The sequence below is a fragment of the Prinia subflava genome, chromosome 3 (assembly GCF_021018805.1).
Source record: "Prinia subflava isolate CZ2003 ecotype Zambia chromosome 3, Cam_Psub_1.2, whole genome shotgun sequence".
In the NCBI taxonomy this organism is placed as follows: Eukaryota; Metazoa; Chordata; class Aves; order Passeriformes; family Cisticolidae; genus Prinia; species Prinia subflava.
Genome location: NC_086249.1, coordinates 20859124 through 20876050, shown reverse-complemented (window position 1 = coordinate 20876050; position 16927 = coordinate 20859124). Strand labels below are relative to the sequence as shown.

General features: G+C 42.7%; 1 protein-coding gene across 1 annotated transcript; it reads left to right on the top strand.

The window, feature by feature from the left end:
* The first annotated feature begins 5134 nt into the window (after positions 1-5134).
* LRRC32 (leucine rich repeat containing 32) lies at positions 5135-16665 on the top strand. The gene is made up of 3 exons (XM_063394337.1): positions 5135-5578; positions 8935-9025; positions 13021-16665. Exons 2-3 carry the CDS (start codon positions 8939-8941, stop codon positions 14959-14961), a joined length of 2028 nt encoding a protein of 675 aa, XP_063250407.1. The 5' UTR covers positions 5135-5578; positions 8935-8938; the 3' UTR covers positions 14962-16665.
* Positions 16666-16927: the final 262 nt, after the last annotated feature.

Below are 16927 nucleotides of genomic sequence, written 5' to 3'. Positions count from 1 at the left end.
AAAACCCCCCATGATTTCAGTAAGTGATGACGTGGTGATGGATTGGGGGACTGTGGGAAAGATCAAACGGTATAAGAAACATGACAAAAATAGAGCATTTCTAGCTCATTTCTCTCTCTCTTTGATTCTAACCTTCCCTTTTTCAGCATCTGCCTAAAAAAAAGTTTAGAAGGAGCAAAACACAGTGTAGATCATATTCTCCAGTAACTGTTGTGAAATACTTTTCTGCAAGAGCTGAAAATTACCTGTATCATGATCACCTCCAAGGCTTTACAGCTATAATGCCAGTAATCCATTCACTATAGCTTCACTGCAGTAGAACACCACGTACCCAAAAAAAAAATGGTAAAGAGGTGGAAAGAAGAGGCAACAAAGAAGGAAAATCCATTATTTAAATGGTGGTTGATAAAGAAGAGTTATTTTTGTAAGGTCTGATTCAACAGTAGGGACTGAAAATGCTGGGGAGAGAGACCAACTTTCTTCATTCCACCAACCAAAAGTAAACAAGAAGAAGGAGGAAGAATGGATGTTACTACACACTTTAAATTAAGCAGGAGATTTAGAGGGAAACATGATCTTTAGCCCTATTAGCACAGAAGACAGAGCAAATTGTTCCTCATCTTGTTCTGCACCACCTGATTCATCGATCCTTCTGCTATTGCAGTGGTAGAGCAGAGATATAGGAAATATTTGCAAGAGAAACCACATCAATCTAATTTGGCTTGTATTTCAAGACAAATCAGATTTGTCACGTGCAGCACAGTTTCCGGAACCTGTTGATAAAGCTTTGAGATGTTTCAATCACAGGCTAGAAGATGTGCCTGGAGAAGTTAGCAGAGGGTTAAGGTACCAGAGACACTTCAAAAATCAGTGTAGGATGCAGGCTGCCTTCAACCATTGGAGCAGGGCAAGTGCAAGGTAGCAAGTCTCTGACCTTATTTCTGTCTTCTTGAGATGTTCAGCAATTGGCTTTGCTTGCAAGCTATAGCTCAAAGTCTCACTGAAGAATAGTGCATGTATAACGACCAGACGGTTTGGAAAATAAAGCCAGAGTAGCCTAGAGGTTGTTTTGGCTCCCCATGATACAAACACAAATTCCATTTCACCATTTTAACTACCCCAAAACTATGACACTCTCTGCAGCTCCTGTCATACCAGTTTACTCATCTGGGAGTCTTTCCCACGTGGTTTCCCTCTCTTTTTTCTCTTACTGCCTCACTGCCATGAGCCCCAGCAGAGCCCCCTAAAAGCATTGTTTTCTCCCCAAGTTATTTGTGTCACCTTCTCTCAGACGACTCTGCAGAAGACCCTTACCACCAAAGTCACCCTATCTATATCCTGTGGCAATACCTGCCTGTGCTGGGAGTCTCCACCATATCTGCCACTCCAAGTGATGTACAACATCTCTCAAGGCTTCCATGAATGTCTTTCTGCACCATTATGTGCGTTTTGCTTTCTTGCTTAATCTTCTGGCCTTCAATTGTCTGCCTAGGCTTCAAGCAGTGTTTGAGGACCCTGACACCCAAGAGCAATCAGATGAGCCAGGAGTTTGTCCATCCTTTAAATCACTGCATCATTACATGATGAGCTAACTCCTTCGTAGCTAGCCACATCTGGTTTGGTAAGTGTGGAGTGTCCCACGGGAACTGGACATGCAGATTTATCCTGCCATGTGGACCCGAGGAAGGTTATGGTTGGCACCAAAGGGGACTGATACAGATCTAGTTTGGGGAAACACCAAGAGCAATATCTTCTTTAAAAGCTGAAATCAGAGTTCCTGAGATCTGCAGGCACCATGAGATGAGGGCTGAGATGGGATAGGAATCACAGCTGACCTGGTGACCAGGACAACTTCACTGTTCAACTCACCACCTGTATCAGCAGCAGTGTGTGAAGCATCATCCCATCAACAAACTTCCCTTAACAATAGCAGCAGAAACAGAAAAAGAGTGGCTAGGACAAAGCTCTTGGAACCCTTATTCCTAATGTATTTTTTAAAAAGGGAGAGGCTATAATCAGACCCAGAGGTATGGAGCATAAATATCAAACTTTGTTTAGGCTGGCAAAATATAATTTATAATTAAAGATGGGCATCTTGTTGACAAGATACAACTTATTTTAACTGTGAGGTGAGCACATGGTCAACTTCTAATCTTAAACATGTTATTACAACCAGCCAGTTCTCTTCCTGGCTGCTTTTTTGAAGTTGTTTTTTGGTTTTTTGAGTTTTTGTTTGTTTGGTTGGTTTTGTTTTTGTTTGGTTGGTTGGTTTTTGTTTTTTTGTTTTTTTAAATGTCATTTATAAAAAAGCTGGGCTAATGTCAACTTTTTTATCAGCTCAAGATAATGATGCTTATACTGGCAGCGATGTCTTGGAGCATCTCAGTAGCTCAGATTTTTCCTTCTTTTCATACACTGCTTGTCTCCAAGCCAGCCCCACCAACCAAGCCTGTTCCCTTCTGCCATGGAAGAGTGGGAATCCCGTGACAGTTAAAAGGGAAGGAGAGGGCCCAGGGTTGACTTTGTGTGACACAGAAGTGACCTCTGGCTTTTTTTTTTCCCAAGTGGGATTTGCTGGCTGCCACATCCTGCCACGCCTCAGTATGGAGGCGTGTAAAATTTGTGCATGGTGGATACCAGCAGAGATTATCACAGGACTGGTGCTTGTAAGCAGTTTTTGTGGCAAGATCCTACAAGTTCTCAGGGTGTGGTATCCCTCCTCTTAACCTCAGATTCTTTCATGGGGGATGCTTGGGTGCACCGATGCTGTCAGATAAGCCAGCTCCCCAGTCAACCCCACAAAGGGTTAGCTCTCCCAAGGGCACCCTTTCCCACAAAACCAGCTTGTTCCCTCCTCCCTGGGTGTAATTCTGTGGTTTCCTTCAGGGTCTGCATCAGATTTGGTTCCTCTGCTCCACACAGTCCTCCCACACTATTCCCTAGCAGATTTGGATGCTGTCCCCACAATATTCAAGGCGTTCTCAAAGAAAGCTAGCAGTGGAACAAGAAATTGAAATGGGCTGTAGGGGAACCACCCAGAGTCAGATATCTGAGTGCCTCACACTGGGAAATAGTCAACCTGCTCTAGAGAAGGGACAGGTCTGCATGGGTCCAGCCAGGGATCACTCCCTGGAAGAGATATCTTTAGTGGGAGATATAACTGGGGAAGCATCAGCACTCAGGTGTCACTGGGTATCAGCCATGGGCTGATCCCAGTTTCTGCAGCCCACACACCAGAGACAGACATCTGACAACAGCAGCGTCTGTGTGAACAATTTCTTCTGCTTCCATGTATGTCTGAAACTCATCATCAGGACACTTCCTTCGTTTCTGTGACTGGCCATTTTCCTTTCCATGCACCATCTGGATAACCCAACTGGCCCCACATCTCTGAGCAGAACGAATGCAGCCATCTGGCAGGCTTGGCTGCTGTGACATCAAGTTTGCCATCAGGATGCCCTGGTGTGATTACAGGAGGGGAGTTAATTCTCCCTTGGTGACCTCCCACCGTCAGTCCCAGCCAAACAAGATAGCATGGACCACGAGGGGAGGTGCAGCTTGGGTGGGAGATGGACATCAACACAGCAGTGTCCAGCTGATGCCAAACCAAATGGCACTGCCATGGTTATAAGGCACGGTGCCACAAGAGAGAGCTGTAGTAGACTCCTACTTTAGGCACAGCACAGGGTCGTTGGGGCTTTCAAGACCACATGCTCACTCCTTGATACTGTGCTGTATTTTTTGGACCACCTGTGTCCCATATAAGTGCTACTCTGAGATCCTCAATAAGATCTTGGAGCTGCTGTACACAAGCAGATCTGCTTCTGTTGCCAAGAGAAGTCAATGAGAAATAGTTCACCTACAAATTGTTAAACCATTTGGCCTTTAAAAAATATGAATATGCAGCTACACATGTTCATTATCATACATGATATAATTAATGTATCACTATTGTTTACTCCTTTGACATAATGTACACGTTACTTTTAAATTGATTATCCTTGTTACATTCTTATTGCAGTAACATGTGCAAAATGTACACATTGCAACATGTAACAAACCGCATTTTTCACATCTGTAGACATTTTCATCTTGAATCTGGCAGTGTGGTGCAGATCTGAAATAACCCTGTGAGGAGCTGGTATGCTAAAGAGAATGAACAGTGACCTGAGGCAGAGGAAGCAGCATATGTTTAGCAGAATCTACAAAGCTCTTTGTGACATGCTGTTGAAGGACATGGGTTTTATCTGAGTTTAATAAACAGGTCCAGGAAAGTTGGACAGAACTGATGCTGTCCAGTAGAAGGGATTCAGTAGCCTCCCCCTTTTTTTTTGGCCCATCCAGAATCCTTGTCCATTATGGCAGATGTCAGTGCAAAGAGGGGACAATACACAGTGCTGAAGGCAAAACTCTCCTCCAGGCAGGGGGTCACTCAGTTGAGATACTCTTCATGCATCCAGGGAAGAAGATCTGCAGTGGTCCCTGGGAGGCTTTGGTCTCTGATGCTTGCAGGATCTCTCTGGTGGGGTGGTCCATGTAGGGCTGTGCCTTGGCTGGTGAACTCTACTTCAGTTTGGTCCTGAGACACCCACTGAGGAGCTGGCCAAACTCTCAGACGTTTGCACTGCTGCAAAGCATCATGCAGAGGACAATGCACCCCTGCCCTGGAACCAGGGCACGTCTAAGCAGAAAAAGACAACACAGGCAAGGTGCAGGTACCCCACCAGTTTACACTAGTGCATTGCTTCTGAAAAAAAAAGAGAGCTTCACATCCAAGGAAAAGAAGGAAAAATCCATCCCAGTGCCCTTTCTGGAAGGCATTTACATTATTTCCCATTCGAGCATTAAATTGAATTTATCCTTTCCCCCAAGGGTTTGGTCATCCCACTGCTGTGCCACATAGACACAACTGAGCTGTTGGGAAACCAAATATATGTGTTATCCCTACTGCGAAGCTTCCCTCCCATACAGCCTTTTCCTATGCATCCCATTCTGCATGGATTTGGAGTTTTGGGTTTGCAACTAGCTCAGTGCCCCTGACTCACTCCATCCCCTGGGAATCTGCAAGCTGACAGCTGTGGGACAGGCACGGATGACTTCAGAGACAAGCATGTGTCTGCAAAGGCTGCAGAGGGGATCTTTTTTGTGGAATTTACAGACTGTTTCATGTGTCAATATGAGAGGAGCGTAATTACCAGCTGAGAAACTGCAGGAAATAAGCCAAGACTGAATGGACGAAATGGAAAATAAAGAGAAGCACAGAGGACACGCACATTTTAAAACTATTACGGAGGTATGTATTCACATGCTTGTGGGAGCCTGGGAATACATAAGAGATCGTGACTGCAAAGGAATGAATTCACGGACCAGTCTATGGGGAGTATTTTTTTTCCCTGTGACTTCAAACTTCTCTCGGAGCTCGCAGAGTTTTAGTCAGCTGGCATGCAATAGAGGTACGACTTCCCCAAGGAAACTCTTCCTCGACTTGCCCTGGAAAAGCTGCTGGGAGAGTCTGTGAGCCAGAAGGCTGCAAGCAGAGGTGAATCCCGCTCCTCCTTCTCCTCCAGCCACAGAGCAGGTATGTGGAGATGCATGCGAACCTGGGAGCACGCTGGAAAGTTGAGCTTTGACTGCAGGAGAGATGGGGGCTCTGGCGACTTAGAGCTGCAGCCTTTAAAAGTAACACGGACGAGGAAAGTACTGAATAAATAAAATATACCGTGTTTGTGGATAGGCTGAGGAGCTGGCTAAACACACTGTGTGGATGGCTCTATCCACACAGCTGTACATTTAACCCATCAGGGACTTGCACTGCAGCGAGCCAGATCCCTTCTGTTAAGGAGGCACCGCTTAGTTTACAACAGTGCAGTTGTCAAACGCCAGGTTTGTCACTATTCTCTGTGTTTACAGCAGTGAAAGACGGGGACACGTCTGGGTATTTTTTTCTTTCTTTACAGGACTTTAGACTGTTTGTGGGATTGCTGCATTATAGTGCTCTGAAGCAGGAGTGCTGCAGAGATCAGCCCTGTACACTGATTAAATGCCACTCGCCCAGCGCCCCCGACACTGAATCTTAACACAGCCTTGGGCAAATCACACAGCCCCCGGGTAAAATGGGAAAAAGGCTCCTGTGCTCTTCTTACTGTCAGCACTGTCATTGAGCTCTCCCTGCTGGAGCACGAGGTGTGAGATGGCAGCATTATTGTGCTACTCTTAAGATCCTGACAGCTTGAATGTCACCTTGGGTGAACAATGACTTACTGAGAGGGTTTTGCTGCATCTGGATTGTCACCACAGGAATTAACACTTAGACAGTATTTGGAACTGATGAAGTTTTAGAAAACCATTATTTATATAAAAGTCACAGAAAAATTTATAAAGCCAAACCCTGTTGTATTTTGATAAAAGTTTTTTCTTTTTTTTGAAAGTGCAGAAATGTTTCCTTAAATAGAATCAAAAGTGAAGTTTTCCACAATAGCAAAAATTTGTTTGTGGTTTTTGGTTTTTTTTTTTTCTAAGATGGAATAATTTCAACTTTAAAATCAACTTATTACTCTAAAATGCTGAAATCCTTTAATTTTCAGTGATAGAAATTCACAAGTAATCTCTTTTTAAAGCCGATGTTTCCATTTCAGTGATTGTATCAGTGCTTTACCTTTTACTAATATAATGATGGATGGACTCAAGGGGGGGTATCGATATCATGCAAACAGATCTATCAGAAATAACAATGCTCACCTTATTTTTCCTCCTCTTGGATCACATAAATTGAATATTTTCCCAGATACCGATGCCACTGTCAATGAAACCAAATTGCTGAATTAAAAACCCTTTTTTCACTGCCTTTGCTGCACTAAAATAATATGAGAAATTATTATGTTTTAGTTCCTGAATTTGAGTTTTCCCAGCAACTGTGTTTTCCAGGGAGATAGTTTGTTTTCATGGCCAATTAGTTTAATCTGCAAATCTTTCTGCTGATATAAGTGTTTTCATTTTCCCATCTCCTACTGCCCCTTCACCCAGCCCCTCACACAGCAAGTCTCCAGCCTCGTGAATTTCATGCAGTTGTCACTTTATTTTCTTTTTCTTTCCTGTAGAGAGGAACAGGAAAAAAAAAGGTGAATAAAACAGGGAATCTGGCTAAACCACATGTATCCAATTAACTGAAAATGTTAATTTCTGGTGGGGAAATTCTGTTGGTTAAACATCTGATACAGGTGCAAGTAGAGAGAGGACAGAGTGAGAAACGAGGAGGGGAGCAGCTTCAAAATACAGAAGAAAAGCCATGCTGGGGTTAGAGGAGAGGTAGGAGTCCTTATTTTGGTATGCAGACTTGACTTGGCTGTGATTTTAATGAAGAAAAGTCCTGAGCAGCAGAATCAGTGCATGCCCTTCCCTCCTGGTTTGGCATTTGTTTCTGTCCAGGCTCTTCTTCACAGTTCACCTGGCACAACTGTTTGGTCACTTGCTAAAACAGCTTGGGGAACTGAGCTGGGTTTTTAAAAAGCACAACCAACAAAATTCCTGCTATTTTTATCCCTGCAAATCCAAACTTCCCAAAGTGCTCTCAACATCCTCAATACAAAGCCACAGTCATCTTGGTTGCTTGTTGCTCTTCATGACAGGCATGATATTAGTAGTCCATCTCTAAATTAAATAAAAACGTCCTAATTTTAAAAATGTATCTTTTTTCTCATGGAGGTCTCAAATGTTTGAGGTTTGTCTTGCAAAAGCGCCTGTGCATTGCAAGTGCTATTGCACACTGCTGACAAGGCAAACTCTAAACACAGAGCATCTGAAAGGAATTTAAACCTCTGGACACCACAGAGGTCCCCAGCTTCAACATAAGTCCCCTTCTCACCCCAAGGGGGTTGCAGATACAGAGCTTGAGTCCAGGAAGTGTGCCAAAATCAGCACTGCAAGGGCAAGGGGAGCTCAAGACACAATGTTCTTGAGGGAAGATGGTGAAAACGAGTCTGACAAGAGTGCAGTAAAGGGGAAGCTGTCTGGGGTTGTGATAATCTCACTGATGGACTGTTCTCTTGAGAGTTTAACATGGATTTTTCTATCCATTGCACCTAATCACTCCCTCCCCTGTTGTCTTTCCAAAGCATTTTCATGGCTAGACCAGCAGCCTGGTCTGCAGGAAGGTGTCCCTAACCAAGGCAGAGGGGTTGGAGCCAGAGGATTGTTAAGGTCTCCTCCAACCCAAACCATTCTGTGGTTCTATGATTCTGTGATTTACACTTCTCATTTCAGGGTGCATTGCAAAGCAAATGAGGTGTTAAGAGCCCAGCTCTTTGGCAAGTTATTTCAGCCATGGGAAAATTGCATTGCAACAGTTCAGGCTTGTGGCTCTGGGAAAAAGCCATGGGAAGACCTGTGTAAAGGTGGGGTTTCCAGCAGGAGTAATTAGTTAGCAGGACGGGAGGAAACAAACAATTAGAGCTGCTTCAGCCCTAGAGGGCAGCACCAAGTAATAAATACAAACCTGAACTCACAAGCCATCTGAAATCATCTTCTGCATGACAGAAGAATGTCTGTCAGGGTGGTGTCCTGTTGTGGCTAATATCCTCAGCTTGATTTGTTGCTCTAAACAGAAGCCATTTCCATTTGAGAGCTCTTTCTATGTGATGCCAGACACTGCCCAGCATGAGCATCTGGACTTCATTGTGTGGCCTGGATATCATCTAGGCAGCATCTGGAACCACACAAATCCATTAAATGCTTTGCATCCTCCTTTTCCCACCAGGTTCAAAGGAATGCAAAGCTACACAGGTAGGTCATGAGTGTAGTAGGCTCAGAGGTGGGTTAATTTATTGCACTGCTTGTGTCCATCCCTGTATTAAATGGTGATGTGGTGCCAGCTTTCACAGGTGTTGGCCTCTGTGTTCCTCTGTGTTGAAATCTAACCATTATTGTTTTTACCTTCAGCACCATGAAACTGAACATCATCTTCCTGCTGGCAGTGGTGAACACAGGAGCCTCTAACCATCATCCGGCAGAGGGGACACCCTGTGAGATGGTAAGGAGGGATTCCCCCTCAGGCCCTTTGGGATCTGCAGTGAGGCTGGGACACCCTTGTTACAGGCACTGTGCTAACAGCCATCGTCTCTGAAAAGGGAAATCCCCCAGGACCAGACTTTCTGTGGTGGCAGAGGTGGGATTTGCAGGATTAGGGGATGGGTAGTGGGCACTTCTCAGGCTATGTCCTTTTTGTAGTGACAGCACATAAGAGGGGTGGAGGAGGGGTGAGGCAGGAAGAAGGGTCATTATCTCAGGGTTTTTTTCTAAAGGGGAGCTGGTTAAAAGAAATTTGACCTGATTTCCCTAAGACCATAGAGGGGTTCTGGGACTGAGACAGAGAAAAGGCTTGGACCTAAAATCAACTCCTTTCTATCAGGCTAAGTTCTTTGTGCTTTAAATAAAGAATACTCTGTGAAATATATCTATACCAGCCCTTTCATAATAGCAGGGAGACTGACCTTCTCTGCCCTGACACAGCATTGCTGCCAGGGAAGTTGCACCTGACTTCTGCTGGAGGAAAAAGAAGTGACAAAGCCTCTTGCTCTAGTACAAAATTTTCTCCTTGGATTTTTGCAAGCACCTGGTACAATATCATAAATGTTATTCAGACTTGAACTTTCTCCCTTCCTTATCAAAATGTTTCTGATTGTAACTGGCTCTTCAAAATACCTCTTTTTTTTTCCCTGAATATTGAAGCTGCTTAGCACAAATCTTCAAGAATTTCCCAAATAGGGAAAAAAAATACTTACTAGCTGTACACAACTCCCTTATGGGACTAATTGCATTCCTGCCCACCTGCTGTGTTGCTGCACTTCCTGAATTCCAAAGAACTTAAACCCTAGTTTATATACAGCGATCTTGGGAAAGTAACTGAGTAGTTTAGTTCATTGGCTGGAGAGGGAACACTGATGAAGTTTGTGTCCCATGTATCACAGTCAAGTGAAGGCTGGGCAGGACACACAATAATCTAAGAGGATTTGTCCCAGCCCAGTTTTTGGATGGGTCCAGACCTGGCTGACTGCTGAGAAGTAAACATGTGCTTGTTTCCTCCACTTCACTGTAAACTGGTTCCACCAAGCCAATGACCCAGGGCTCCAAGCAGCTAACTGAGATAAATTTAGCTCTGACAGAAAGCTGCAGCCAAAGACTGGGTGCTCCTCTCCAATAAATGAACAGCTCATCATTGAGGATGTCGATGCTGGTCATCTCCCTTCACTGGATGCTTGCTCCAGTGAAAGGTGCATGTAAATCCAAGTACTGTTTAAAGAGAGAAGGAGCTACTGGATTAGCTGCTGGGTTCGTTGAAGTCCTGCATTGCTATTTTTCATCACAGCCTCACAGTTTCACACAGTACTTTCCCTGTGGTGACACCTTTAGAACAGCAAGGGCTCAAAATTTAATACTTTCATCCCAAGTCTCCTGGAAGAGGCATGAGTCAGAAACTTGTGCCCATCTCTGACTCACCACTAGTACTCCTGTCATTGAACAAGAACCCCAGAAGAAGTTTTAGGAAGTAAGCAATCCCTACCAGACCCTTGACACAGGAGTGAGCTGCACTGATTATGCAAGTTATGGAGTATCTACATGTTTGCAAGACAACAAGGCACAGCTTAAATGTCCTTCCTAACTCATGTTGCCCTCCAAGGACAGGCAAGGCTTCAAGTAGATCATGTCCTACCTCACAAAGAAAGAGGTTTCTGCTCATTCATGTTTGCTGGCTTGGATAAACATGGATAAACTTCAAAATAATTTACTGAAGGGAAGGGATTTTAGGAAATTCTGTCTTACCTCGGATTGAGGAGGTGCACAAACAAGTGCATGACCAGTTATCACAGGTCAGCTGACGTGGGGTACCGGGGCAAACTGCTGAGGCCTTATTCTTTCACTGAGTCAGCAAAAAGGAATGATAATTTTAAAAGAAATATGGGAGGGGAACTATTATAGGAGCAAGTGGCAGATAGTGGGAAGTACAGATTTTATCTGTCCCCTGGGACAGTTCCATGAATGCAGATCGAAGGCCAAATCCTGCAAGATACGTGGTGATCTGGGACTGACCTCTCACACATTGACTTCAGTGAAAACTGGCTGGCTGGCACTGACAGGAGATGGATCAGAACTTTGCTAAAATGCTTTCTCCCAGAAGGAGTGAAGGGAGCTCTACACTTGTTGTAATTTGGCTCAAAGTGTCTGAAGAACCCTGGCATCTGCCTTAGGCTGCAAAGTACCTGCTGCTTTTTCACTCTGGATTTTTTTTATCCTTCTGGCTTCTGCCTCTTCCAGAAACCAAATAAAAAAGTCTTCCTTCTCATGCCTTGGAGCTAAGCCCAACTCTAGGCATATTTTAGCTCAAAATGAGCAATTCTACAATGGCTTTGCAGGAAAGAAATAATGTCAGGGAGAGGCCAGAAAATTTCCTTCTTTCTCCCTAATATTTTTAGCTGGGGGAGATTAAAGTGACTTGGAAGTGGGGGAAAGGGTTTCAAGTTTCTGTAGTCAATTTACTTGGGATCTTTGGGAAAGATGTATTATAGGAAGGACTGGGGAGCAGTCTGACTCTATCTAGAGTTTGGATGAGCACTTGTACTTCTCTGACACATTTTTGTGTGGTTTCCAAAATTTAGATTACACAAAAGAGATTCACAAAAGACTGACAAGTGCCACACTTCTCCAAAGAAGACGTGCCACTTCATTCCCCTCAAAGTTCACATTAAACAGATGGGTTTTAATATTTTTTACTTTTCGTGTTTCTTTAATATCTGAGAGGATTTTCATCACGGAATGTGTTCCTGCTTCTCCATGAAAATTAAGATTCAACTGATTTTTTCTTTATTTCCTTTCTGATCCTTCTACAAATACCATATGGCCCAGATACCCAAATACAATCATGACAAGAGTTTTCCTCCAGTAAATTAAATGCTGCCTAAGCCTTTCACATTCCACTTCCTTACACTGCTGTATGTTCTCCTTATTAACAATATATAGCTTGATAATTATGCAAGGATGCTCATGTTCATGTTCCCAATCCTTCTTATGAACACACACTCCAGTTTGTCCTGGACACAGAGTCTGCCATTAAGCAGACTCGCTTCTGGAAGATGGATTTGATTTTGACATTTGTATTTTTTTCTCTATCTGCAGCTGAGAATTGGCCTGAAAAAGTATGACCCTCACTGCACCTCACAGCTTTTTTCTCTCTCAAGTGCTGGCTTTACAGAATTTGTCTTTTCCATGTCATGTCATGTGTGTTTTGTCAGAGCTGTTTCACAAGGCGGTCTCCCCATGCAAGAAGAAGGGAATTGTTACCTTAGCAAAAGGATAAGAATGGATAGTAAAAGCAGGAAGAGTTTGGAGATTTACATCGGAAATATTTCAATCATTGAATGACCCATTTTGGATAAAGGTGCATTACTAAACTAAGTCATGGCTAAAGGAAAACCTGATCGAATGTCTGAAGGTGTGACTATGAAGGAGAGACAAGTTTTGTGATGTAGGATCCTTGTATGTTTTTCCACCTCCTTGCTTTGGGACCCACAGTGCCAACAGAGTAAAGCTTTTTCTTTTTTTACTTACTCTTTCAAGTTGAATTTGAAAAATCTAATACAGGGATGAAAATGAGAAAATTAAACATCAGAAGAAAAATTAAGAAATAGTGTTTCATTGCAATGGAAAAGGGGAAAAACTCCTTTACTTGGGACTATTAAAAAGAGTCCAGGAGAAAGGTACAAAAAGGGGCAGATTCAGTAGGTATCACAAACAGAAAAAACTCTACTGTTCTTAAGTCAGAGATGCCTTTAAAATGAAAAGAGTGCTGTTAGCTGCAGAGAGGTATTAGGATTGTTGTTCTTGCTGTCTGACTGCTCAGATAAAGTGATGGGATCAGTGTTTCAGGAGGAGGTTCTGCCTGGATCTTGAATGTTATTTTCCTTATATGTATCATGCAAAAATGTTTTTAATTTGTCACGTGACAACCCCTTTTCTCTCTTTTTCTGGCAGACAAACTCACAGGCATTTTGCCACAACAAAGACCTCCACCAAATCCCTCACGAGCTCCATCTGAATGTAAACAAAATAGATCTGTCTGGAAATCTGATTCAAAGCATCCCTGAAATGCCATTATCATTTTACACTTCCCTCCAGTGTCTGGATTTAAGCTTCAACCAGATAAGCTCCATCACGTCTGGAGTGTTTGCACGCATGACGAGTTTGCTAGAAATAAATCTAGCCAACAATCATTTACATGAGCTTGCTCAGAATGGGACAGAGGAGATCGGACTACTGCCCAAGGTGGAAATAATGGACTTGTCCCACAACAATCTCTACAATGGGATGGCTGAGAGTTTCATTAAACAAGCTCCAGCACTGCGGTATCTTTCCTTGGCCGACAACAGTATTGTAATGATATCACACAAGATGTTTCGGGGATCTCCCAGTCTTGTGGAGATTGATCTTCAGAGAAATATCATCATGGAAATAGAAGAAGGTGCTTTTGAGACTCTAGCGAACCTTTCCAAACTCAATCTCTCCACAAATTCAATTACTTGCATCTCTGATTTCAACCTCAGGCAGTTGGAGATACTTGACCTTAGCAGGAACAGCATTGAGACCTTCAGCATCACAAAGTCAAATGATGAATATAGTTTAAGAGGTCTGGATCTTAGTGAAAACAAATTGCTTCACTTCCCAGTCTTCCCTCAGGTAAATAAGCTGGTAACTCTGAATTTATCAAATAATTTAATCCAGCTCACTGCTGAATCCCCTTATAATAAAATGGACTACAGGGATAATGAATGGCTAGATGCTTCTTTTCATCTCCCTGATCAGAAGCGAAGTAAAAATACGAGTTCTCTTTATTTATCCCAGCTTGTATATTTAGACTTAAGTTATAATAAAATCAAATCCATTCCAGATGGGTTCTTCGAGTCAATGTTGTCCCTTCACACCCTTAACCTCAGCAGAAACTGTCTTCAGGCATTTGCAGTAAATCATGACAGTGCATGGATCTCCCTAACTGTCCTTGACTTGAGCTACAATGCTTTGCAGAGCCTTCTCCTCGGTGCTGGTGCTTTGCCAAATTTGAGGGAGTTTCATATTCAAAACAACAACCTTCAGACCCTGCAATTCGACATCTTTTCCAGTCTTCCTAGCCTCAGACTTCTCAACCTACAGAGCAATAACATCAGCCTTTGCCACATGTACTCAGGATTAGCTGGGCAAAGACTTGCTGGGGAGGAAAGTGGCTGTGTGTCGTTTGTCGATTCTCCTGCTCTCCAGTACCTGTACCTGGCTGACAACATGCTGAGCATCCTACCAGCACACACCTTCTATAAGACTCCACTGCTTGTCTTGGATCTCTCCATGAACCCTGGAGTGAAAATAGAACTTAGAGCACTAGCAGGACTGGAAAAGTCTCTGGAATACTTGCATTTACATGGCAATAGCCTGGTAGATTTAAATATTGACTTGCCTTGTTTTAGCCACCTTAAACATTTAAACCTCTCTGAAAATCAGCTGAACTGGTTGCCTAAGTGGGGTAGTGACTCTCCACTGGAAGTTCTAGACCTGAGGAACAATAGGTTCAGTACATTACAGGACAGCAATATTTTAGCATTAGAAAATTCACTTAAAGACTTGTATCTCTCTGGGAACCCACTCAACTGCTGTGGAAACCTCTGGCTTTCATCAATGATCCAGAACAAAAATGTCCACATCCCCAACGTGGAGGACTTAACGTGCCAGTACATTCAGAGCTTCGGGTATTGGGAAGAAATGCACATTTGGAACATTAGACCAGAAGACTGTGAAAAAGAGGGTCTGAAAAAAATCAACATCCTCATTATATTAACACTTGTACTAGTTTTATCTGTGATCGTCATTGGTGTGGGTTCATTTTTTTGCTTCCGAAGGCAAAACTTTACCCATCAATTTAAGGCATAGGAACACAGAATGCCTTGAAAACTGAAGAAATCAGGTGCTACCCTGGCACTGTGTAGAAATTAAGGATAAAATTCTCATCTTTGTGTTTTAACTGTGGATTTTAAGATGGTTTTGAAGAGTCCCTGAACTGCACCACTGTAGTGGTCTGGGTTGCAGGGACTTGGAAGGAGAATTTGCTCTGTTTTGCACTTGCTTCATTCACATGCAGATCTGCTTAAAAGATTACACAGTGTTAGAAGAGGCCACTGTAAAGTTCTGCTGTTGTTTTGAGGGATGTGTCATTTAAACCAGCTCAAAAGAAAAAGACCTCTAAGGTCTTGAGACCTGAGACTTTTCACTAAGCTCAGATGATGCCATCAGCCAATTAGGAAATCCTTTCTCAAAGTTATGTGCTTCCACATGATGTTTTGATTGAGTCTGAGCTTTGCTTTTACCTAGCTGGTTAGCTCCTAACCCTTCTTAAACTGAAATGATACAAAGATATGCCAAAGTGGGTCAAAACACAATCTTCATTCATTGAAGTTGGTTGTAAATTCCCCTTGAGTTCCAAAACAATGAGAATTTAGCTAAGAACAAAAACAAAACAAACCCAAATGGAAATTATAAGTAGTGTCCATTGACCATTTAGACAGCTGACCATGGAAACCAACGACCATGTGGTAGGAACCTCTTTGGATATCTCATTTTATTTGTTGGGATGTTGCTCCAGTCACTGGGCCATGACATGAGAGGTAGATGAGGTCAATCAGTTATGGCACTTAGTAGCCACGAGGGATATGAAAGAAATCCCAAGCATGAAACAACTGCTGGTATGTTACCCAGACCTGCTCAGGAGGTCACAGGTCCACAGTTTAAATAAAAGAGGAGAAATTTGCCTCTCAGGTGCAATACATATTTAACTGGGTATAATGTGAAGGAATTAATCTCTGGGGTGAATACTTTGAAAAAGAAAAACCTCGGAGAATGAATTTGAACCAGCTAGAATTGGACTGAAATGTTTACATTTCTAAGGAAAACTGGGGGAAATTCACAGCATACCGTTATTTGGACACAGAAGAATAATATATTTATTTTTAAGGGTCACGGAAGGTTAGACTGCAAAAAGATACATTGTGAAATGATACACAGGGAACCTAGTCCTGTGGCTTTGTTCAGATCAGATGTTCATTGTGTCACCCTAAAAAGATGTTATAGTCTAGAGGATGAGCTGTGAGAAAAGTTATGTAGATCCTCATTTTGTGATGGGTTTAACATAGATAACACGCTACGTTGCTAAAAGCTGACACTGACATATATTTTGTTCTGTACCCTGACAGAAAATTCACCCTTTTGAAGTGAAGAAAAGCTCACCAACAGTGGGAGCCTGACCTGCTAATGGGGTGCAATGGCTTCAAAAGAAACTATATCAGGTCTTCTGCTAATGTCATGAACTGTACATTAAGGCATATAACAGAAACAGAGGTCAAACCAAAACCTGTCTAGGTAAATAACTCAGAGTCAAATTGCTGCTTCATTTCTGTTTCTTCAAGCTAGTGAATGAAAAAAATAGCACACTACAAAAAGGTGTATAATTCTATTTTTAAAGCAGCTATGTAAGAAACTGGCTGGTGGATTCCACCGTGGAATTTTGTATAATAAAAATGTATTTGAATTTTGTAAAAAGCACAGGGTTGTGAATATATTAAATCACCAGTTTGAAATGCTCCACAGATGAAAAGAAAAGCCTTTCTATTTTTTCTATGGTGTTCAGACTCTACCTTAGACCTTTACCTTCTGGTCCTGAAGAAGAGACAGTTGTTCCATATCTCAGAGGGCAAACAGTGGAGACCCAAGAAGATCTACTGAAGATATAGGCAAAAATTTGGAATAGGTTTTTCAGAGAACTTGTGGATGACCCATCCCAGAAGCATCCAAGGACAGGCTGGGTGGTGCTTTGAGCAACCTGGTCTAGCAGAAAATGTCTCTG